Raw genomic sequence first — 24,559 nt, 5'->3', positions numbered from 1 at the left:
GAATCGTCTCTCAATGTGCTGGTAATGATGGGCTCTATACTATTGCTGCCTAACTTGGTCCGTAGAGTCTCTAATCCGACTTTGCTCAACTGAGGTTGAATACTGTAGTACATTACATAGTGTCACATATTATAAAATAATTGTTTAGTAGAAGATTAACAGAATATTTAGCTGTCAATAAAAACCACATTTATTGAATTAAAGTAGGAATTTTCACAGCCACTTATAAAATCTTAAAAATACTTGTCCCACTAAAACTGTTTTGATTAAGCTTGGGAACGGTGTCTGAAAACAATAATATGTATTTAGCATTAAAATTGAAATTTTGAAGGTGGTATACCTTATAAGGTCAATATTGCATGAGTTTGGTTTGTTTTTCTCATTTAAAAGTGTAGTATACTCATCTTGGCCTGAACTGTGCTTTTGCAATGGCCTATTTAATTCTCCAAGTACAAGGCCTGTGTATGTAATTCTCATTAGGAATTCATTTCTAGAGAAATATAATGTCATTGGTATATTGACTGCTTTTGACCTTGTTAACTTTGCCAGGGGACTCTCTCTAAAGACACCTACATGCCAGAGGTGGCCCACTTCGACCCTGTTTCCATGCCAACCAATAGACAGCATCAGCTACTATACCTGTCTGCTTAAAGTTTGTATAATTTTGTAGTGATAATTGTAATTATCAAGCATAAACTTACATCGTATGACTTGTGATCAACATAATGATAGTTACATAAGGTGTCATTCCAAGCAGGATATAGTGTCACTAAACTGTATAGTGTTGAATGTATCTACATACATAAGAAAGAAAAATCTGAAAAAGGAAAATAAACTTGCTGGAATTTAAAGTAAACAAACCAATTTTGTAACTCATGGTACTGGAAAATACAACTTAACAGGAGTAGGAAGTTTGAATTATCTCTCTTGCTGTCTATTGTAAGTTCAATTTGTTTGGTTCATTTTAAATAAGTTGTTTTACCGTAAATACACAATATATATGTGATTTATTAAATTAATGCACTCACTAAATATCACCATATATGCTTGTTTAAAAACACAATGGTGGTGGGAAGGTTGGCCCCAACCACATAAAGACTTAACATGATGATCTGTATACCTGGAAACCAAAAAGAGACACCTGCTGGACGAACTATAACACATTTATGTCAATAAATATTACAAATATTTAAAATAATTTTATTATGTAATGAAATTTTTTTTTAAACGCTTAAGAAACATTTGAGGTTAAAAACGACAAAAAAAAAGTTCTTAGTCTGGACTGCCAACCTCACTAGCACCAATACCTCCATACTGTACGTACCACATTTCAATGTTATGCCTTTGAAATACACAGCTAACGGAAGCACTTTAATACTTGTCTGACACAAATTGGCCCTGATTTCTCATTAACTATACAAAGTTATTCATCCAATGACTTCCATTCAAAATCTATTACACCAATTCAGCTCCTAAATTGCCCTTCCTTTACAATAAAAGTGAACAAGATAAAGTTAGTTGTTATTTATTTCATGCCTGCTCATCCATGGCTTAGCTGTTTATAAGGAAAAATACATCAGCAAGTGTCATCATTAAAGCTAGGTGATGATTGGAGACTGTCACTTGTTTGATTAAATTTGAACATTATTTATTACGGACATTATTAAAGTTTTAAAAGGATAACAATGCTAGCCAGATTTTTAAAGTCAAAATGGAAGAAGTTTTCCAAGAAAAAAGAGGTTTGTTTTTAAAATGTTTTAAGCGATTCATAATACAGTAACTTGCATGGTGAAATACACTAGGAAAGTTATTTTTGAGGTTCACCATGTGTTTTTAAAAGAACATAAAGTATGGTTGAACTTTAATAAATTTTTTTTTAAAGATATTCAAAACAGTTTTTCAAAATTTTTAGGATACTGTTGACTTTACATTTGAAAATTTGCATCTTTTTATGTAGTACAGATGATTTGTTACCTCATTTTTCGTTTAATTTACTTCAGCAGGCAATATATTTTAAGGTTATTTTTAGAAGTTAATTTACATACGTTATTTGTTTTAAATTGGTTGTATGACTTGTGACAAGGATTTAGTGTGAAAATCCTTTTTTTGAAAGGTAGAACCCTAGTTTATAAATTGTGATCGCACAAATATTTAGCCTGATGTGACAAATTGTCACCTTGATACAAATGTGTGAAAGCATGTTTGACATCAGAATTGATTGATTGATTTATATATTGATTGATTGAAGCTTCTTACCTAAACTGTACCATTTTTGAGTCGAATGGCAGTCTAAGCAATCTAACAACAGGATGCTGAGCTCCGAAGATCAAAGGGTTTACCTGTGGCTGCGACACTACCAGTTACATGTCTGTTAACAGACACTGCACGCCTCGGAGAATATGTACATAGTATTTGTCGCAGCCAGACATAAGATGAAAGGAATGTTACGAGTTCCTGTCTTGGCAAGGCGAGCTCAGTGTCCGTGTCCAGAGTCACAAGAAAGCATAGACTTAAATCTTGGGCTGTAGTTCTTGGAAAGGACTTAAATCTTTCGGAAATATGATGATATGTTTACCTGATTATACCTCCCTGCCCTGATGTACTGGTTCATCTACACCTACAGTATGTATGATGGACAGATGAGGAAAACCGTTTGGTGGAAGTTTGACATAAAGAGACCCTTTTTGAGATATGAGAGTTGTTCTACTGTACAGTATGTGACATTTGGTCCTCTGTGCTCGGAAACAATGTTACTGTACATATTATAAACACTTTTATGCATTATAAATATATCTATCTCTCTGTTGCAATTACAGTATTTCAGAGAATATATCCTGCTATACCTTTTTTAATGTAGTGAATCAAGTACTTTGCCAGTAAATCTACCTTTATAATCTCCAAGGTTTTGTAAACTTAATTTCTTGAGCAAGGGATAAAGTATAATAAAGGTATTCTTCAACCTATATTGTTGCATTGTTCCTTACCGATAGAGATTACTGCAAACCTTCTACCATTAAAGTCTGTGGATTTCTGAGGCTAGTGATATATTTGTCTAAAACATTTTGCTAAGTGCTATTTGATTAACAATTTACAAGATTACAAACATAATTTCTTTTCTGATTTATATAACCTTGATGAAAGTGTGTTGAATACAAGAAGAATAGTATTGTGTGGATTTTTGTGTATCACCTAGAAAAACGGTTTCTTTAATTGCACAAAACATTTAGTTTTAATAAATTAATTATGTTAATTAAATGGGTTATTACTCCAAGAATAATTATTATAACATTAATCTATACTCATTGTGATATTGTCTACCACTATTAATTTAAAATGAAAGACCATAAATCATTATTATTATATCAATTAATACCATTTGCCAATCATCATCAACACATCTATCTTCTTTATTTTTACTTTTAGTTTCAGATTTTTAGATTAATTAATTTTTAAAGTATGTATTTATGGATTAAAAGTTTTATGTTCCTAAAATCTTACCAGAGATTGGTAATTAGTTTTAACAAGAAATTCAATTTATTATTTCATCATTAAATCTATACTTCCACAGTGATAATTTCCTTTTCCTTTTGGAAACAGTATTTAGAGGACATCTTTATTTTTGGGAACACCTCTATTTCAGGGGACACTCTTATGAGGGGACACTTTATTGGACCTTACAGGTATACCTTATTAGGGGCTTCATTGTAATTCTATTTCAGTAGTTTTATAGTGGAGCCTAGTAATGTGTTTGTTAAGGAAGATTAAGCGATCTGACCATCTGCTATTGTTCAGTAATCCCTATTCTTTAAAGATTATCAAAACAGTGCATTTAAATAGGTAACACATGCAAGTTTCCATAGCCTTGTACCTTTGTTAAGAACCAGTATGCCTAATGACAATGTACAATCATTTACAACTAAAAGTACTTTTGTGTGGATCACACAGGAAATTACTTTCTATGTTTCCATATAATGTTTTCTCTATCGTAGTTTAATACAGTCAATCTTGTGCTACGTTCAAATGCGTGTGATCTAACGTTACATTGGTTATACACTTAGAACATAATAAGTTATATTTGAGGTACATCAGAGGTATATCGGAGATAACAGCACAGAGGTGAATGAGAAGCAGCTAATCACAAGATCACTTTGTTGGTTGAACTTGGATATGATTAGCTTAGCTTAACTCTGTTCAATGGAGGCTTAACTCTTGTGTGTGGACACAGCTTTGGTGAAACTGTTGATTTGCTATCTATTTTTGAGGTTGTTTTTTTTTACCGGAATATGAAGTCAATACCTTAGATGAATTTATGGAATGTTATTTCGGTTTTTGATCTGATGAATTATGTCTCTGTTAAATTGTTTTTCGTGTAGAGCAGAAATTTATGAAGAGCTGGTAAGTTATTTGAATGTTGTAAAATTTATGTTTGGTATTAGGAACATGAAATGTGTTTCGGTTCATTGACACGGAGAATATCAGTAAATTGTCATCAAATTATGTTGTTATTGATGTTTGGAAAACGATGACGCTTTTCGGGATAATGTTGTTGATGCGATGATGATGTTGTTAATGTTGATATTAATGATGTTGTTTGTGATGTTATTGTTGATGATGGGGATGTTATGTTATTACTGTTGAAGATAATGTGACTGGTTTTATTGTGTTATTGCATACTTGATTCTCCATACTTTTGTACAGTATAAGCATCACATATTTGTCACATGTTACAACTGTATCATATGAATTATATGATGTGAGTATAAACCAATGTCACACGTGACACTGTATTTCAGAATTTGCCTATAATATTATATAAATGAGGATATTTGTCTGGATACACTAGAGAATCGGCAAAATATTTTATTTAAAGTGTCACATAAATTTTTTTTGATCTGCCCCTACCTCTTGTTTACATTATTATGTGAAGCAAATGGTAGAGACCAAAGTTCTTTATGATGATAGAGTTGATAGAGATTTTTAATTGTCAACTTTGACCTGGTTAAATCCATTGACCTTCAGATCACCTATTTAGTTTACTTTCTCACAATAAAAAAATTATAGAAATGTTTATTATTGGCCAGTATCATAAAATGTAAGTGTTTGATTGATAGCGGTTTTTAGTATCTCTGATGGGTACTCAGATATGTATTATGATGTATGGGATTCAAATATCTTTTAAAGTCTGTTAGATCAATCATGTGACATATGTGGACTGCATACATTTATTGTTGAAATGTCATTATTAGATTGTACATAATTTCATTATTTCACTATTCATCCATAAGATGTTTGCATTTATAAGGATGAATAGTATATTTTATTATTGTGTACAACTCGGCTGTAAATGAGTACCTGGTTGAAAGTGTGTCAAATGGCCGGGCGGTTAAGGCAGGGGCGCCGTTTAACATACCTAAAGAGCCAACAATATCGGCAAGGGTTCAAGGCCGACTCTCTCATAGTTCTGGTGGAGGAACAAGTCTTCTCGGATAAGGACTATAAACCGTAGGTCCAGTGTACACAGTTAAAACCTGTGTGCATTTTAAAGAACCCAGTTCATCATTCGAGACGAGTAGGGGGTTACCTCAGTGAACTGGTTCACAAAATAGCCACCTATCTGATAGTACAGTGATAATTAGGTGATCATTTAGAATAAAATGATCACCTATTGTTATTGTATAAAATCTTTATTATTATTTTTTTTTTTCTTTTTATTGTTTCTGTACACTATTTTGTGTAACAATTATCTCAAAAAGTTTAATGTCAATAATTACAAAAATTTCAGAATATCTTTCAAATAATATAACTTAATCCTAATAAGCTTTCCAGCGTGATCACTCATCCGTGACGACATTTATACGCCATTTTGCGAAATCACATTATCAATCATATCTCCATAATTCATTATCACATATTAATGAAATTCACTACACGTAAACTTCAGATCAAGGGTAAAAATATTAGCAAATAAAAACGCACGCGCACGTAGGTTCATGCGCGTGATATCGCGCGTTAAAAATTTAAAACGCTCAAAATTAAGTTTTGATCAATTTAGAGCATGAATTAGGCCATTTGCGTGTTTCAAAAAATTACTGCGCAAAAATGCGTTTTTGCGAGCGCGATACTTAAAAAGCGTAAAAAACATGAATTCTTTTTACAAATCTCATTCTACTCACCATCCTTAGTACATTCACCAAATTTGAGTCAGTTCCGACTTAAAATAACGCTATACGAGCACGTTAAAAATGACAAAGTGCGCACATTAATTTTACAAAAGTTCTGAAAATGGTGAAAAATAGGTCTTTTTTAAAATGAAAATAATTCTTCAGAATGCAAGATGACCCCCGATTTTTTTAACTTATTCTGGAAGCCATTGAGTTGTAGATATGAATTCATGTACACATTTTACGTACAAAATGTTTTGACGTCATCAAATGGCCACTTGAATTTAAAAATTAGGATTTGTTATCTTTTTGTGTAGATTATCACATTCAACAGAGCGCATCTTGGTTATGTGTGCTCGAATTTCGCACAACTTTCAGTATGTGCTTGCTTAATTAATTATCTTTATCATGAGTTGACACTATCTTCATTTTAATGACGTCATCACGCGTAAAAACTTGAATAACGTAGGCCGTGTAATTTCACCTTTGCAGTAAATTTGAATATCTTACAGCTCTTCAGAATTGAAGGTTACCTTGATGATTATAATTTATTATGAAAGCTGATGAAATGTAGATATTAATTCATATAAAAATTAAGCCTATCGGATGTTGTGACGTTAACATATGGCCAGTTGAAGTGAAAAAGTAGTTTTTTCATATTTTTCGTCAAAGTTATACACAATTCAAAGAGCGCGCACAGCGCTTCTACGTGCCAAATTTTTTTCCAAATCTTATATTTTTTTGCTCAATTAATTATCTTTCGAAATTGTCATCTTAAAGTTTAGTTTGATAACGTCATCATGCCAAAAAATTAGAACATGTGTGTCCCGTAATTTCACCTATGCTACACTGTATATAGATATACAGTATATACTGTACATATTGTATATGGCATATAGGCACAACTCAGCTCTATAAGAATATAATAGGATGGCATACATCAACATTTTCCGATCGTATGTTAACGTACGTGCATGTTTAAAAAAAAATTATTTCAGTAAAATGATAAAAATGATCACCTATAATTCGTCAAAGTGACGAATTAAATTCTAGTTTACTATTGGTATTTACTTTTGGTAATCCTTGGTCACATAAAAACATAAAATAAAATAAGGAATACTAGGGAAGATAAAGCGGCGTGCAATTAACTGTTAATAAACTCCAACAGCTCATCCCAAGATTCAATGAACATTAGAGTCACCTTTACGTTTTTAATATTAGTGGATCCTAATTTGACTACAGAAATATCGCAAACACAGATTTGTTGCCAACCCTTCAAGGCAAACAAATTCCCTAAGATGGCTAGAATTGATGATAGTGTCGCTGTAGCTCAAAAGCCTATTCACGCCTGCCCACTGTCTTGTAGTTACTTATACGAGTAAAATACAGATGATGATTACTACTGTACTGTTACAAATTAGACGTTTAAATGAAGATGAAGACGTATAATTAAGAATATTCATCAATCGCAACAGACTATAAAGATTTATTGTCTACTTCATTTTACAGTTGAATATATGAATAATGATGTACGTTTTATCTTTTATGGTTTTTTTCATTACTTAACATTATGTTGCTTTTGATTAAGACGGACTGATGATGTAGTATACAAAAAAAACATTCAAATGTAATAATTTTTATATTAAACGATAAATATGACAACATTAAACATTAAGAGAACATTTTAATACTTACATGTTAAATGTTGTAGAAAATGTCTGCAGTTGGTCAATTTTTTTGTAGATGTTGTAATTTTTGATCATAATTAATTTGTTCTATTTGGCTGTTTCCAGTTGGCCAATAGCATAGGTGTTTCCCACCTGGTATTTCCTTGCCTTTCCTTTTATCTGTTTTGTATTTAACATTAATTTGAATAAATGATTTTTTCACATAATTCCATCAAAGAGCCCTAATTAAATGTCATGATCCTGCGGCGTTTATTGTTCAGTAGGGTTTTTTGGTGCTTATTTGAGGGAGGCATTTATTCGGGGGAGGCGTTTATTTAACAAAAAATTGTACTGATCGATGAAATTTACTACAAATAGAAATGTGGTTGTAATATAATATTGTGTACATTGCATGTGGCGGGGCATTTTTTAAAGAAAATGAATAAATGCCCTGGGACATTTATTCGAGAGGGGGACGGGACGTTTATTAAAATAAATACAGTAAATACATTAAAATGTACAATGTTCACCTCCATCTACAAAGCTATATTTAGCATCATTTAAATTGTCATTAACAGATGTAATTTCGGTTTCCAACGCTAAAATAAATGGTATTTAAATCCATTTATATCAAAGCATGGCAATAAATTATATTTGACATGATTACTAATGTAATTTTTAGGAAAACTGAAATACATTTTATTTAAATCTTTTAAGTGAAAATAAATGGTTAATAAATTACGTTTGACAGAGTTATAAAATGTTAATAAAAAGCCAATAAAAACGGATTATATTTTAAGTGAAGAGGTGTGTTTTAAAAGTCATGACTTCTGTAATAGTTTCTACATATAGCTTTTACTTCCTTTCTGTCTGTCTGTCTGTGTGTCCTCATGAATGCTGCAGAAGATGCCACCACCACACCACCTGTCTCCTCATCTTTCCTCCACCTGTACCGGAGTCTTTGGAAATCTATGAGCAGACCACTGTCTGTCTGTCCATCCATATTTAAGTAGAGGGGTTTGTTTATTTGAAATTCATGACTTCTGTAATAGTTGGGGAAGTAATATGTAGAGAGTTTACTTTCTTTTTGTCTGTTGTCTGCGTGTCTTCATAGATACTGTTGCTCTCCTTAGCTTTCTTCGTATCGGAATCTTTCCAAATCTATGTCAGACTGCTGTATGTCGGTCTGTCTGTCAACATAGAAGCCAGATAACAGTTCTCATATACTTTTCTACCGTTATCTATCTGTCTGTCAACATAGAAAACAAGTTTTTCATGGATGTTATCAGACCATTCTGTCTTCCCTGTTTCCTCTATTTTTCCAAACTTCCTTTTATAATAAACCACACACCTTACCCTTCTCTTAACTTTCTTCCAATCTTTAAATGAGAGTAGCAATCCATTTAATTTTATCTGATCATGAATGAAACTTTATCGGTTTTAAAATTTCTATATTTCAATGACTAGTATTTCTACATACGTTATTTTGTTTGTTGGACGCAAATATCATCTACTTCAGCTGTAAATTTATAATCGGATTTTGAGAAACTGAATTACTAAGGATGAGTCTATTTAGGTGACGTATGTTGATGCTATGAAATATTACATAGATTGTAAATCATCACGACAAACATGTGTTGTTTTGATGACGTTGCATTTCTCTTTGATGCGTTGTTTCATAACGGAAATTGTTTAATATTTAGTCATAATTATAATTATAGTCATTTTCTACATTTATTTCTCTTTTTCTTTCCTTCTTTCTTTGTCTTCTCTTTTGTTCTCTTCCCTTTCTTTCTTTTTTCTTTCGATACCTTACAAAATTATTTTTTAAAAAAACAATATTTTACAGTTTTGTATATAATATCAATAATCTTTATTCCATAAAATCAAAATTTGTATTGCAATTAAAAAATAAATTGTGAAAAAAAGTTAGATACACAGTAGTCGAGTAGCATAAACATTTTGTTTAAAAAATATAAGTCAACTCTTTTAGAATGAACAAAAAAGTGAATCTAAATCTATTTCAGACAGCAATTGGCAATTTAAAAAGAAAAAAAAAGCAATTTATACAAAATAGATATTTGTTTGATGCCAATAATGTAAATTTCTTTTTTGTTTGCAGCCGAGATCAGGAGATCCTTCAACGTACAGTTCAGTCAAATTAGTAAGTTTCAAATTAGTGTCTTGTTTTGTCTCTTGGAATATTTCAATTTGTTGTGTTTTTATAATTTCAGTCTAAAATTGGTGACAGTGGCTTAGGCTGCTTCAGTCCTTGCGTCATGTTTGTTTAATTTGTTGATTTGTTTTACATTTTGTAAATGTATCTTTTGCCTGAATAAATAATAATGGAAAACATCATTAAAAAGAATATGTAATTATTGTGCACCTACTAAACCTCCGATTTCAGATATATTTCAGTTCGTATTCCTATTTTCTTATCAGAAATCTTGAATATTATAAATATCATTGTACTTCTGTACTGAATGAAAGACAAACAGTTCTGTATCAATTCCTACGTACAATAGATGCTGTAGTACTTTTTGTTAGCGAACTTTGTATACAATAATGGTGACCCTTGTATGGAACATCCTCAAGTAGAACCTTAAATCGATGAATATTTTCATACAGTTGAATTTACCCAGCAGGCAATCTAACAGGATGCTGAGCTCCGAAGATCAAAGGGGTTATGTGTGGCTGCGACACGCTGATCAGTAAAGTTCAGACATTGCACAAAGAATACAGTATGTACATAGCATGCACAGTATTTGTCGCAGCCAGACATAAGATCAAAGGACTGTTACAAGTTCCTATCTTGCGAGCTCAGTGTCCTATTGTTAGATTTCCTTGATTTTACGTACTACTCGGTTTAAGAGGCATTCGTAAATGTCAGGTTTTGTAAATGGGAAGGTTCAGAATAGATAAATGCTACAGTAGTTTGTACATATCTGCTATTATTGTGTGCTTGTTTCTTTCTACATAGCTTATTGTTCTATACAGTAGGCCTACTAAAAAAGAAGAAAAAAAACCAACAAATACAATGGAACCTATTTTTTGACTCCTCTATTCAGGTGATACTTCCCTGTGAAAATAACAAGCAGTGGAAATTATGATTATTATAACAAGAAATGCTTAGACACTTTCCAGTGAGATGTTAAACGCTATGGCCAACCCATATTCAGGAGACATCCCTATATTAAAGGAACACTGTCTTTGGTCCTGAAGGTGTCCCCTTAATAGAGGTTTTACTATAATGCAGTTTACGCCTACAGTAGTTGCTTTACAAACGTGTTAATGCACTTGACAGGATCTTAGCTCTGTGGCCTGCTCTTAGTCAAGGTTGACTGCAAACACAGTATTAATGACATTAATTAAGTGCAAATAATTAACTGATTAAGCCATCAAAATTGAATGAACTCACTCTGTTACGCATCAACTTAACACCTGTAAAATTACCAACGCTTTTATTTGATGATAAACACATGTTTATGGATTGTAAATTTTAACATATTAAACTTTGAAGTTCAGTAAATTATATGGCTTTTTAATAGCGGCAGCATGCATATGGGGTACATGTTGTGTATTGTAAATTGCATCACTGTAACTTTGCGAGACAAGACAGAATTAAACTTCTAACTACTACTTCTTAAATTTGTAGTACTGTAGATTGTAAGAAGGGGACTGATTTGACCTTTTTTGGCAATTTAAATCTTCGTTATTTTAACCAATGCTAATTTTTTGCAAACCTTTTTCTTTTTATTTGATTCCCATAATTATTAACAAAAATCCATATAAATTATTATTGTTCACATACACATCAATTATTACTGATTTTATAATTTTTATCTTTTAGCAAAAGCAAGGAAGTGGGCCTAAAAGAAATTCAATGTCTGTACAGACAGAAACAGTACCACCGATCACCCCTCCCAGGTAAGACACAGTGTAGAGTAGAACACCCCTCCTGTATAATAAGATAGTCGAATACCGATTAGGCCTCCCAGGTGAGATAGTAGCGTTCCGATTACGCCTCCCAGGTAAGATATTAGAGTGCGATCACCCTTCCCAAAGATAGTTGAGCATCAATCACCCCTCCCAGGTAAGATACAGTACGATCACCCCTCCTGTATAAGATAGAAGTAGAATACTGATTACATGTCCCAGGTAAGATACTAGAGTGCAATCACTCCTCCCAAAGATAGTTGAGTACCAATAACCCTTCTCAGGTAAGATAGATGAGTACCAATAGCCCCACTTAACATAGATAAAAATTTATCTCCCAAAATGGTACATTACCGGTCATCGGCCCTCTTGAGGTCAGACAGATAAACTCTCACGATCGAACCATTTTGTTACATTTTCTCTATAAATCATTAACATGTAGCATTATTAAAGTCTGGTCTGGTAACTCTATCCTCTTTTTTTCTGCACATTTGTTATTGTTATCGCATTCATGTTGTAGGCATGGCCTATACAACATATGTTGAGGCAATAACATGAGTAATGGCATTTCAGGAATTCAATATTTCTGTTTCCCCCTTAGTTAGAACTTTACACTTTTTATATCATTTACATACATAAGGAAACTTCCAAGCTGTCAGGCCTGCAAAATCAATTTTAATATCCTTTTTAAAATGTGAAATGACTTGAAAATATACTGCTAGTGATAGGCCTATAAAGTTTTGAAATATTTTAAGATTTAGTAGACTACTGTGTTTAATTTCTTTTATTGATACAAAATTATGGAATGATTAGAAATTAGAAATATTTCTATTAGAAAATTTACAAAATGATTTACATATGCTACGTTCTCAAACTTATTCATTTCTGTTAGAAATATTTCTTATAGGAAAAGATTTGTTGCTGAAGTAAAAAAATGTTTATTTATCATGTATATTTAAAAATGTAAAATGTATTTGTGTTTTAAAACTGTCCAAACCATTTCAAAGAATCAACAATCTTTGTTGGTGTTATTAAGCTTTGATTAGTTTTTACAACAGTTGAAGTATCAGATATGTTATATAACTATGTTGACAATAATTAAAATACAATTCAGTTTTCATAGAAAGTTTTCTGAAACTAAGTATGTACAAAATGATTTACATATGCTAAATTCTTAAACTTATTCATTGCCTTATAAGGCATTATCTATTTTGATGTCATACCTACAACTGTCGTATTTATTTTCTGGGAGATCTGTCTACGTAAATGAAGGCAAGTGCCGTTGACCTCAATTCACACTATTCCGTTGTTTGGCACCACACTTGACGTTGGAGATCCCAGCTACTGAGCCCTAGTACAAATAAATGATGCTATATAGTATAAAAATAAATAAATATTAATGTTTACACAGTGATAAAATATAAAATGAAAACATCAACAGTTACTCCAATATTTTAACTGGGTATATGGGTGAAGATACATTATTTATGAAGTTTAAAACAATTAACTTTGATTGTTTTCACAGAGGGGTGGAAAGTTACATAATGGAGTCGTTAGACTTGGATGTGGACTACATAACAGAACGCATTATATGTAAGTATACATTTATTTATTTCAAATTGCATTGAAATAAAAGAGTAAGTTTGCTATTGAAAATTATTATTTAACAAGTAGAATATATCTTTATATAAACTCTTGGCAACTACTCGGAATAGGAAAATTCAGTCTAAATGACCAATTATGAGGTTACCAAGTACATAGGGCCCATCAATCACATATCAATGTTACATAACATTAGGTGACCATATTAGTTCATAGACTGTAAAGGGCTAGCCAAGGATGCAAACAAAATTGGTGACAAAAGACTAAAAGTTTGGTTATTGTCCATACAGTAAAACATTGCCTTTCTGATAGACAGACTCAACACAATATACTAGTTGCTTCTTAAGACAAGTTTAATGGCTCGTGAAACATTATAGAGTGATGACATTCCTCTTTTATGTTGACATTTATACCCAGGGAGTCTAGAATGAATATTTATGTATTTCAATGTTGATCTCTTGGCCCTCTGGTACATGACTAAATACATGAAAGTATGTTGTCTTTTGAGCATCAGTAGATAGAATAGACAGAATGAATTACTGACAAAAAGTAGGACTATATTGTTATTTGTCCTGTATAAGGTTTATTATTAGCAGCAAACTTTTATTTTCACAATGGACACTACACGTCTATCAAGTGTAGAATCGTTGTTGAACTTAATATCGCGTAGTCACTTGACATGTCATGAAAGGATGATATTGTCATTGTAAAGAATAGATACTGTAGGCCTACTATCCAATCGAATTTGAACAATATCATGAAAGCCCCAGTGGTTTAGAACATCTGCATATCAAGCAGAATGTCCCGAATTTGAATCTCGGTTGGGGATGGCTTTTTATGATCCTCACATTAATTCACACATTGTTTATAAATTAATTGCCTAATTAATTCTTCTATGCCTGTAAATTTATAACTATTGATTAAACTCTTTAACTCAATAGAATTAGTTCATACTTAATTTATTCTTCTTTCTGAGTCCAATAAACACTCCTACACATTATGTAGTTTAACAGAAATAAGTTTAGAGCATGAGTACGAAATAAACGTGTGGTCAGATAATTCCAAGTGCATTAATGTTGAATGTTAAATGACATAAACAATACCTTAACTTTTCGTTCTCTAAGCCTTTAATGGATGGCAACATGTTTGATCACGAACATATCTGTATGCATGTATATTTTATGTTATCATGAATGTTTTATGGTAACCTTCACAATAATCATATCAATTTAATGTTTGAGTTTTATTATTATTTTCACTCATGAAAAGGTGAAAACAATGATTAATATTGAATAATTATTAATATAAAAGTCAAACTTTTGGTACTTAATGTTAATTTGAAATTTGTAGTATGTTCAATTGTAAACAAGTTAGTAGACAGGATTTTTACATGGTAGTTACTTTTTTTTAAAGAGTTGAAAATCACTTCCATTGCTGTTCTCTAGTTTGAAAAGGGCACATGCAAAATGGGGTTCATTGTGCTTCATTTGTGCTTGTGATAGAATAGATTAATATTTATTTAATTAGAATTTCAACAAAATACATTGCCCAGAAAATTGGCTATAACATTATAAAGTTGGTATAGTGGAGGAGGAGGATTCAGGTTTATTCAAAGCTATGTTTTCAAGCAAAGGATGTTGCTGTTATTCAGCTGAGTTGAGTAGACTGTCATACGGAAAGATCTGGTTCAATTTCTAATAAGACCAACTCCCAGTCCACTCAGCTTTAAATGAGTTGGCCTACCAGGTTTAAAAATACTAGGGAGGATAAGGCGGCATGGAAAGGAACTGGCCACCCTACCACATAATACAGTGACTTAGTATGTTGAGCTCCTAACAGCTCATTCCCTATGTTCATCAACATGGGCTTCGCATTTACCTTTATCATTACTGTGTTTTTTTACATTATAGCAATGTCATTCCCTGCCGGTGGACTTGAATCGCAATATCAAGCAAATCTGAAAGATGTCGTACAGATGCTACAAAGAAAACATGGAAACAACTATTTGTTTTTTAATTTGTCACGACGGCGACGGGACATCAACAAACTTAATATGCAGGTGAGATTTCAAATTTGAATTGAGTTTTAACATGAAGACTCATCTGTCAAATAAATTTGAAATTCAGTTAAGTTTCATGATATCTTGTTTTTTATCATAAAATATCGGAAGATTTAAAAAAAAGAATTTGGAATTGTTCCCAATTGTTACACTTAAACTGTCAAAGATTATTGATAGTTTGCCTAAAAAGAATGTGATTTTGATAAAGTTTAAAGTGTTGATGACATTTTGTTGATCTTTTTAAAATTATCTTCTCAGGTTGTCGACATCGGTTGGCCTGATCATCTGGCGCCCCCTCTAGAGCAACTTTGCAGTATTTGTAAGCAGATTGAGACATGGTTAAAAGCAGATCCATTGCACGTTGTTGTTATTCATTGCAAGGTTTGTCCACAGTATTTCGTTTTTATTTACCTTTTTTTATTGGCCACTACCCCCAAATCTTCCAATCTTCCAATCAGCTACTGTAAAAGTCATGTCTCAGGTCGATTTTACAGTCCCTAGAGTTAGACTTCATCAGTACGTTCTATGAAAGAATGGATGGCTAATTGGTGACATGAATACTAGTACATCATAACCATTTTGATTTTACGTCATTTGGGAAAATACCCTACCACCTATTATTCTAAACTTCTAGACACTGCAAATTGTTGCTTAAGTTTAGTGACTTATTATACCAAGTACATTCTTTTTTGTAAATAAAAAAAAGCACAAAAGAATACAATTGATAAAATTAAGTTTAAAGGCAAGTTTAACATGTTCACCTTTATATTATTATTTCTACTTTAGGGAGGACGTGGTCCCATTGGTGTGGTTGTATCTGCATATATGGGCTACTTAAATTTTAGTAACAGGTAAATATTACTCAAGTATTTTAATTTTTAATAAATAATTGTATAATCATATTTCAAACTTTATCATTTAATTAGCAATTGCTTTGTTACGGTTCATTACAAATTATTATTTTACTTTCAGTACTGATACAGCTTTAGATAGATATGCCATGCGAAGGTTTTTAGATGCCAAAACAGGGTCGGCGATGCACCCCTCTCAACATCGGTACATCGACTACTTCTCAGGGTTGTTAGCGAGATCGATTCAAATCAACAACAGCCCGTTATTTCTTCACTACGTCTTTATACATGGGGTACCTAACTTTGACACCGAAGGAGGTAGGTTCGCTCTTAATTGAAATCACATATGCGTAAAGATATGTCAGTAGTAAAACTTTTCATTGTTAATCGTTCAAGCAGAAAATTGATTTCTTGATTGAATGTGATTGAAACTATTTTGTAATTTTCTTGCATTGTATTTTAATTATCAGGTTGTCGACCTTTCATGAGAGTTTACCAAAATATGCAGACGGTTTTCACCTCAGGAGTTTAGTAAGTTCCATCATTATTTTATTAAGTTATTAGCCGAGCTCATTCATATCAAAGTTTTGCATGTTTATTTAACTAGATAGCCCACTTGCCCATACCTTTGAAAGTGACACTCAATTATATCGCAGTTGATTAGATATGTGAATTGTTATTAAGGTGATTTATATATAAATCCAGGTGTAGGCAAGAATGAGAATTAAGTGGGGAATAGGTGATTCAAGGTACCCAATCACAAATAATGTAACAGATCCAAATATTTTGTACGGCTAGTTTAATTGGCTGTTGAAGTCAATTTGGAGATTACAGTATTCCATTAAACTTGTCATGCAGATTAAAGCATTTCAAATTCTTGTGAAACCAGATTATCAATAATTAACTAGCATGTAAAGTAATGGAATGTCTAAATCAAAAAAGCGTGTAGGAATATTTAGCTTTTGTTGTTTTTCCGTTTTGTATCTATTCTTTTTCCTTTCACCTGGATTATTTGCCTGAATAAATATTTCTGGGCGATTGTGATTAAATTATATTGTTTGTTTTATTCACAGCACCGTGACCGAGGGCACCACTAGGTTTGCTATTCCATTTGACCAAGCCTTGCCTTTAAAGGGAGATATTCTGGTATGACAACTATTTTGGAAATAATCTTTAATGTATTTATTCATTATTATCATTTAATTCTTGGTACACATAGATCATAGTGAAATTATATTTGTTACAAGTGAAAATGAAATATAAAAGTTACGCTAGTTATGTTTAATATGGTAATTAGTGATTAGTTACAATAAATTTAATTATTAAAATAATGGTAAATAATTATTAATATGTAACAACAACGATAATAGATTGAGGTACCAGTATGGCAATGATTATTACGGTGAATTAAATAAAAATGCTTTAAATTTTTTATGCTTAGCATCCATTTCTTCAATTTCAGTAAATAAACATTTATTTTCTTCCATAAAAAATAAATCCAGCTTTATTATTTGCTTATGAGAGATTATCAAATGATTAATAAAACTTTAGGCCTACTGAAATAATTAATGATTGTAAATAATGATAATCATATTCATATTAATTAACATTATTAATATTGATAAATATCTCATATAAAATGTACTTAAAAATATTTTGATTTAGAAGAATTATTTATTTAATTAATTATTATTTATCCTAGGTAAAATGCTACCACAAAAAATTCCGGTCTACAACACGAGACGTGATATTCCGCGTGCAGTTCCACACAACAGCCGTCATGGAATATCGTCTAGTTTTCCAAAAATCCGACTTGGATGATGCGTGTACAGGTATGGCTCGTTTAGTTTATCCGTTAATAGTATTTCTTGGATATTTTAATCACCTGGTTTATGGAACAACATTAGATTGCTGTTGGTAATTTTGTACAAAGACACTAAGTCATTTTAAGCCCACAGACTCCATTAAAATAACTCCACTGTCAGAGAGAATTATCATGACACAGTCGTTGACAATATTAAGGATTGTGCTATGCACAAATAAAGTTAATATATGTGGAACGGAACAAAAAATATATATTTGAAAAATAAAAATAATAAAATAAGCCATAGCTACATTATTATGCTATTAAAAATCATATTGATGATTATGATTGATACTGCCTACAGTAGTTTTAGTTCCTTCCAAAAAGAAAAATATTCTGGAGTATAAAGCTCTGTCTACACTATCAAACTAGTTTGACCAAAAAAGTGTGATATGCCCAAATATGGTAGTGATATGTTAAAATATGGTAGTGATATGACATCATCATGTTCTTCATATATGGGCATATCAAATTTGTTTGTCACATAAAGTTTGATAGTGTAGACAGAGCTTACCAAACATCAAGAAATTCTAAAATTTACTTTACTTCATTTTTGGAAATGTTATTGGATTTTGTAGAAATTTAATTTCATGTTGGCTTTTCTGTGCTCATTTTTCAGATCCACGCTTTCCATCATTTACCAAAGTAGAGTTCATATTCTCAGCTACGCCTGACAAGATCCACAATAGTGACTATGTCCGCGGAAGTGCCTTTCCACTTGAAAACTCCAATGATCCTCTCATACGCTGGGATTCTTATGAACATTTTGATTCCATGATAGAAGGTGAAGATGGTAAGATTCTGGTCTTTTATAAATACTGTACTAATTTAAAAAATGCTGTGAAGTAAAATGTTAATTTGCTATTAAAATCTAATGTCAAATAAAAAATATATATTATTTTGTTTAGGGTCATTTGTACAATGCTTTGAGCTAGTCGCTTTATACAAGTCGTGTGTGCAAATACCTTTTATGCAGGTCACTTGTGAAAGTTACAATGTGGAGTGGAATATTTGCTCATATTAATGAATTTTGTTTACATGTGACATATTTTTTTCACACAGACTTGGTTGATTCCAATATGAATAGCCAAGACATAAATAGCATACCGCACCTATCAGCCCCTGATGGCAGCTTGTACGCTCAAGTCCGCAAAAGCAACGCACCAAAAATTGAACATGTAAACAACAGTGCCTCTACACCATTAATGAACGGCCCTATCCAAATGAACGGCCCGATACCTAATGGTGTGCGACCAAGAAGCGAGAGCCCTCAAACAAAGTTACCAGTAGCAGCTATCAAGAATATGCCTTTTGATTCAGTGACGGTCGTCGGACCAACGTACAAAGAACGTGAAGAGTTAGATGAATTGTTAAAAGGTTTTGACGACCTTCTTATTGGAATTGATGCTAATGAGGTAAGCTGCTGCTCCTTGGTATTAAGCACAGTACTAGCACAGTACTAGCCCAGTACTAGCACAGTACTAGCACAGTACTAGCACGTCAGTACTAGAACAGCACTAGCACAGTACTAGCCCAGTACTAGCACGTCAGTACTAGCACAGTATTAGCACAGTACTAGCCCAGTACTAGCATAGTACTTAGCACAGTATAGATAAAAATACACTTTCTAGTAAGACTACTGCATGGTAGCAAAATTGCACATGACAAATTTACAATTAAGAGCCCAGCGGGAAGAAATCAAGCCCTATGTTTACCTTTTTAAGATATTATGTTTAAAATATTTCAAATTCAAAATTGTATTTTTACAGACGCCTGATGCCAGTAACTTTGTTAGTGTTCAGAAGAAAATATCGCAAACTCAGAAGGCAGAGGCAGCCAAGCCAACCTCCGTACAGCGTGCAGCTCCACACATATCACCAACGTCGCCCTCACGAGACAGCGGTTACTCACGATCTTCAACCGAACTAGAAAACCCTTATGCCGAGATTCACGATAAAGACAAACAAGGGAATAAGAATCCCACAAATGCATCTGCTGGCCAAGTGCATAATCTGTTATATGGCGAGCCAGTGATGCGGAACAATTCGAATCATCACACAAGCCATATGTACAACACCGAACCATCACAAGTGTCACCAATGGTTAATGGACATACACATATCCAACCCATACCAAATGGACAGGTCATGCCAAATGATCAGCTTTTGACCTACGGCCAGGGTATGACAAATGGACCTGTGGATGAGAAAATTCAAGCAGATGTCCAATCAACATCATATAGTGCAAATCCTGGTACCCATAGTCCTTTGCGATATAATGCAAATGAACGATTAGCGAATCATGGACAAGATGAAAAAAGACATTACCGCTCAAGTTCACCGTTACCAAATACTACTGTTGATTCTAATGTTTCAGCAAATTTTAGCCCAATACAAGAAAAACAGAAGCAAGGTTCTATGCCCAGCTCACCTACAAGAATAAATTCATACCCAAGGGTAAATTCTCCATCGTCACCAATCAGAGCACAGAAGGAGATTATTAAATATGTTCACACTGGGCCAACATCTCCAGCGAATCCAAGCTCTCCTATAACTGAGCGTCGACAAACACCGAACCCAATCCCTTTGAACGATCTTCGACCGACAGTGAATCCAGTCTCTCCAACTCCTAGTGAGACCTCTAGCGAAGGATCGACCGATGGTTTAACGTGGCTCCAGAAACAGCAGCTGAAACTAAAACAGAAGCGTGACCGTGAAAGACTATCGCAAGGCTCGACATCACAGCCATTATATATCGATACTATGATAAGTAACAAACATTCAGGACATCAAACGCCCTCTCTTCAGAGTCTTTCACCGAGGTCAGATTCTTATAACCGGGTCAATGACATTGGCTCACGATACACACCCCCTCTGCTTAGTCCCAGTAGTGTAAAATCAACAGATACGTATATGAAACATAGATCCACTGATATTCACAAAGACACGCCAGACCCACGTGTGAAAAACTCGCCACGTATAAGCGATCCCATTACCACTGGTCATGTTACCCGACAACAATACCAACCTACGCCAAACCGTTACCAACAGTATGTACCACCACCAGAAGCCCATTCACCGCCTCAGCGTAGTCTTCCTAACGGTAGTATGTCAGGATCATTTATATATGAGAGTCAACCAATGAGTAGACCAGAGTCGGAACACTCTTACGTGGTAGATCCCAACATTGTGTCTAGGCCTCCTAGAAGTCCAAGGAAAGAAAGAGTCTATTCAAACCCTGTAAACGAGAAACGAATGCATCAGATTGAAAAGTAAGTGTTTAATAATAATTAATTTTGTCTTTATTATATATTAAATTTTCTTTTCTAATTTCATTTCTATAGTTTCAAAGAACGATAATTTTTAATTGAGAACATCAAATATAATTGAGCGTCGACAAACACCGAACCCAATCCCTTTGAACGATCTTCGACCGACAGTGAAATATAATTTCATAGTACAAATTTCTAATGCTTTCCTTACTACTGTATATTTTATAAAAAAAAAGTAATTTATGATATCAACTAAATCATAATAAATAATTTGTTATATTTATTAACTTCATTCAATAATAATTAATAGTAATATTTATATTTAAAATGTCAGATTTTCAACATTTATCATTTTAAATTCCTTACATACATTTTATTATTTAATTTAATCATATAATTATGTAAATTAATTTATTTCTACTTACTTACAATTATATATATTTATAAACTTTCTTTCTTCAAAACCAGTTTTTGTTTGAGAATACCTAGTGTGTTGTACCTTTCCTTAACCATCTTACCAACCCCCTCCCCCCTAATATTTGTGTTGTTAATGTGTTTTTTGTTTTAATAGAACAATTAATATCATTTAATTCATTAAACAAATAGTGCATATTGTGAATCAGTATTAATTTAAAAAAACCCAAATTTTCTGAATACAAATATTTTGCTCCAATTATAAACAGCTTGGAGGCGCTTCTAGATACGCTATGTGTAGTCAGGTAACCGAGTAATGAATATTCATAACAGTTCATTAGCATGTTTACCGTATTTGGTCATTCTAATATGAATATGTATATATTTACTGTATTTGAAGTGTATGCATGCTTGTTTATGTCGTGGAAATTTGTGCATTTTTCTTTATATGGAAATTTTTCCTTTAAGTTATTATTTGTTTTTCAGTTCTGTTATATATTAAAAATATTTTTTTTTTTTCAAAATTGTTTGCACATTTAGCAAGTTATATATTTTAATTAATAATATATTATTAAATTTTCTTGTCTGGTTTGGTAAATTTAAAAGTTTTTTTAAAAAGTCAGTACTTTACATTTTCAGAATCCAAATTGGTTGATATATTTTTTCTTTCTCTGTGATTTTTCTGTTCAAAGTTTGTCTGCTTGTTTGTGAATTTGGTCAATTTTTACAAATATATATTTATTTTACTGCACTGTACTGTATAGATTATAAATTGTATTATTATCTTAAATAGATTATTAAAGGAATACATTTATTTATTACATATTCTTTTAAATAAGTAAATTAAAAATATCTGTGTAGGATTATTTTTATTTATATACAAATGATTTATATTTACCTACGCAGCACCATCAATGTTGTTTACAATTTTTATTTGATTTTTATTATTATATCTTTCAAATGCAATATATTAATAACTTATTTTTATAAATATTACTTTATAATTTCATTATAATTTTTTCTTATTTTCTTATATTTGTGTTGTATATTGCAGGTCTTTGCATGCTAATGATTTGCATCTTGGTTTGACTTCTTCACAGACCGCATCATCCGATATAACTTCTTCATATACCTCTCTTCCCAACACTAACACCTCGCTTGTTGCTATGCATTCATCATATAACCCATCTAACCAACAACTAATCCATCCTCAACCTACATATAATTCACTAAACGAACAGTTAATACGTTCTGTACCATGTGCCGATAAAGAAGGCGTAGTTGTACGCTCAACAGAGCACAAAGTTAAAACAACTTTAAAATATTATCCGTTGGGGGAGTACGATAGGCTAGTCCAAAACGGTGAGATTCAGCCTGGGTCTGACGTCGTAAAATACACCCCTACAGAAGATGTGGAACCCAAACCAGATACTCCAGCCCCAGATTATAATTGGGTAATGAATCGAATTGGAAGTCTGAGAAATGTAAGCAAAGGAATTGCCTCATCCAATGAGAATGTTGCTCCTAGTGTAAGCAACAGTATTGCCTCATCCAATGAGAATGTTGCTCCTAGTGTAAGCAACAGTATTGCCTCATCCAATGAGAATGTTGCTCTTAATTCAAAATATCAATCACAACCAGATTTACGGGGAAATCGGTATTACAAACCGTCACCGGGACTATCACAAATTCCGCAGACGACATTCAGGCCAATTTCCCATCAATCTCAATTTTCAAGAAGCGATACAAACATGGGTTCAAGCAAACCCATCCGATTAGCTTTCCCGAAAAGACCCTCCCATCCTTTCCAGCATGAGTCCGGAAGCATGAAAGATCTTCGAATCCCGCAGCGTTATAACTCAACTGGACAAATCGCAGGAACGCAATTTCAATCAACACCTAACCTTTTGCATGATAGAAAGTTAACAACGCATGGAGTGGATCTAACTCAATCTCTGAGTAGATTAGATGAGGAGGATCCTCACTATAGTCAACCACAGGAAGAAAGTGTTCCTCGGACAAGCACGCCTAAAAACGAACTTGCCATTTGGGAACACGCATTAAAAAATATAGGTTCCAATTATCCAGACATAACAAATGGTTGCCTATTTAATGAGGAGGAGGACCGTTATCAAGTGCCACGAATGGCTAGGGTTCGATTCCACTCCGATTCAAATCTTCTTGGTGACTCTTTCTCTAGGCCGCTGCCTCCAGTAGATGAACCAGATGCAAGGGCAGAAGAACCGGTCCAGGAGCCCATCATTAAACAGGGAATAGTAGCAAGCAGAGTTGCTGGTAAGGACTAAATAACTTTCTGTTTATGTATTATATACATAGTTTTTTTTACATAAGTACATGGTGTACTTAGTAATTTTATATAAAAAGAATTATAAACTTTTATCACTTTTATTATTTCTATAATAATTTGATAAAGAGAGTTTAATCAAAGAGAAAACAGATGTAACCGGCATTTTTTTGTTTGTTTGTTTGTTTATGTAAAAGTCTAAAATGTTCCTAAAATCTCTTCAATAATGAATTTTTTTCCCCAGATGCTCGAGCTAGAATAGATGAACTGGAAAGATCAATGAGTCCACCAAACTTAGAACGTCATCCAAGATCACTACATCGCAGCAATAGTGGCACTGGGTTTGAGAAAGGTCTTAGTATGCGATCAAGGACGCCCTCTCCAGAGATATGGATACGAAATCCTGGTGGACAACCACATACGGTAGGC

General features: G+C 32.8%; 1 protein-coding gene across 4 annotated transcripts in view; it reads left to right on the top strand.

Moving 5' to 3' along the window:
• The window catches only part of LOC144837343 (tensin-3-like), a 191,018-nt gene that overhangs the window by 150,824 nt on the left and 15,635 nt on the right, over nt 1-24,559 (top strand). For 2 of the 4 annotated variants that reach the window (XM_078692407.1, XM_078692417.1), the window contains 16 exons: nt 9,951-9,992; nt 11,679-11,755; nt 13,290-13,357; nt 15,277-15,425; nt 15,684-15,806; nt 16,212-16,276; nt 16,398-16,594; nt 16,747-16,807; nt 17,350-17,422; nt 17,979-18,108; nt 18,760-18,933; nt 19,203-19,555; nt 19,910-21,411; nt 22,095-22,130; nt 24,026-24,120; nt 24,375-24,553. In XM_078692407.1, the coding sequence (XP_078548533.1) occupies nt 9,951-9,992; nt 11,679-11,755; nt 13,290-13,357; nt 15,277-15,425; nt 15,684-15,806; nt 16,212-16,276; nt 16,398-16,594; nt 16,747-16,807; nt 17,350-17,422; nt 17,979-18,108; nt 18,760-18,933; nt 19,203-19,555; nt 19,910-21,411; nt 22,095-22,130; nt 24,026-24,120; nt 24,375-24,553 (3,324 nt within the window). The remainder of the gene's footprint in view (nt 1-9,950; nt 9,993-11,678; nt 11,756-13,289; nt 13,358-15,276; nt 15,426-15,683; nt 15,807-16,211; nt 16,277-16,397; nt 16,595-16,746; nt 16,808-17,349; nt 17,423-17,978; nt 18,109-18,759; nt 18,934-19,202; nt 19,556-19,909; nt 21,412-22,094; nt 22,131-24,025; nt 24,121-24,374; nt 24,554-24,559) is intronic. The other 2 variants (XM_078692425.1, XM_078692430.1) reach the window with 2 other exon arrangements.

The sequence above is a fragment of the Antedon bifida genome, chromosome 1 (genome assembly GCF_963402885.1).
Source record: "Antedon bifida chromosome 1, ecAntBifi1.1, whole genome shotgun sequence".
NCBI classification, from domain to species: Eukaryota; Metazoa; Echinodermata; class Crinoidea; order Comatulida; family Antedonidae; genus Antedon; species Antedon bifida.
This window is presented reverse-complemented; position numbering and strand designations above follow the sequence as displayed.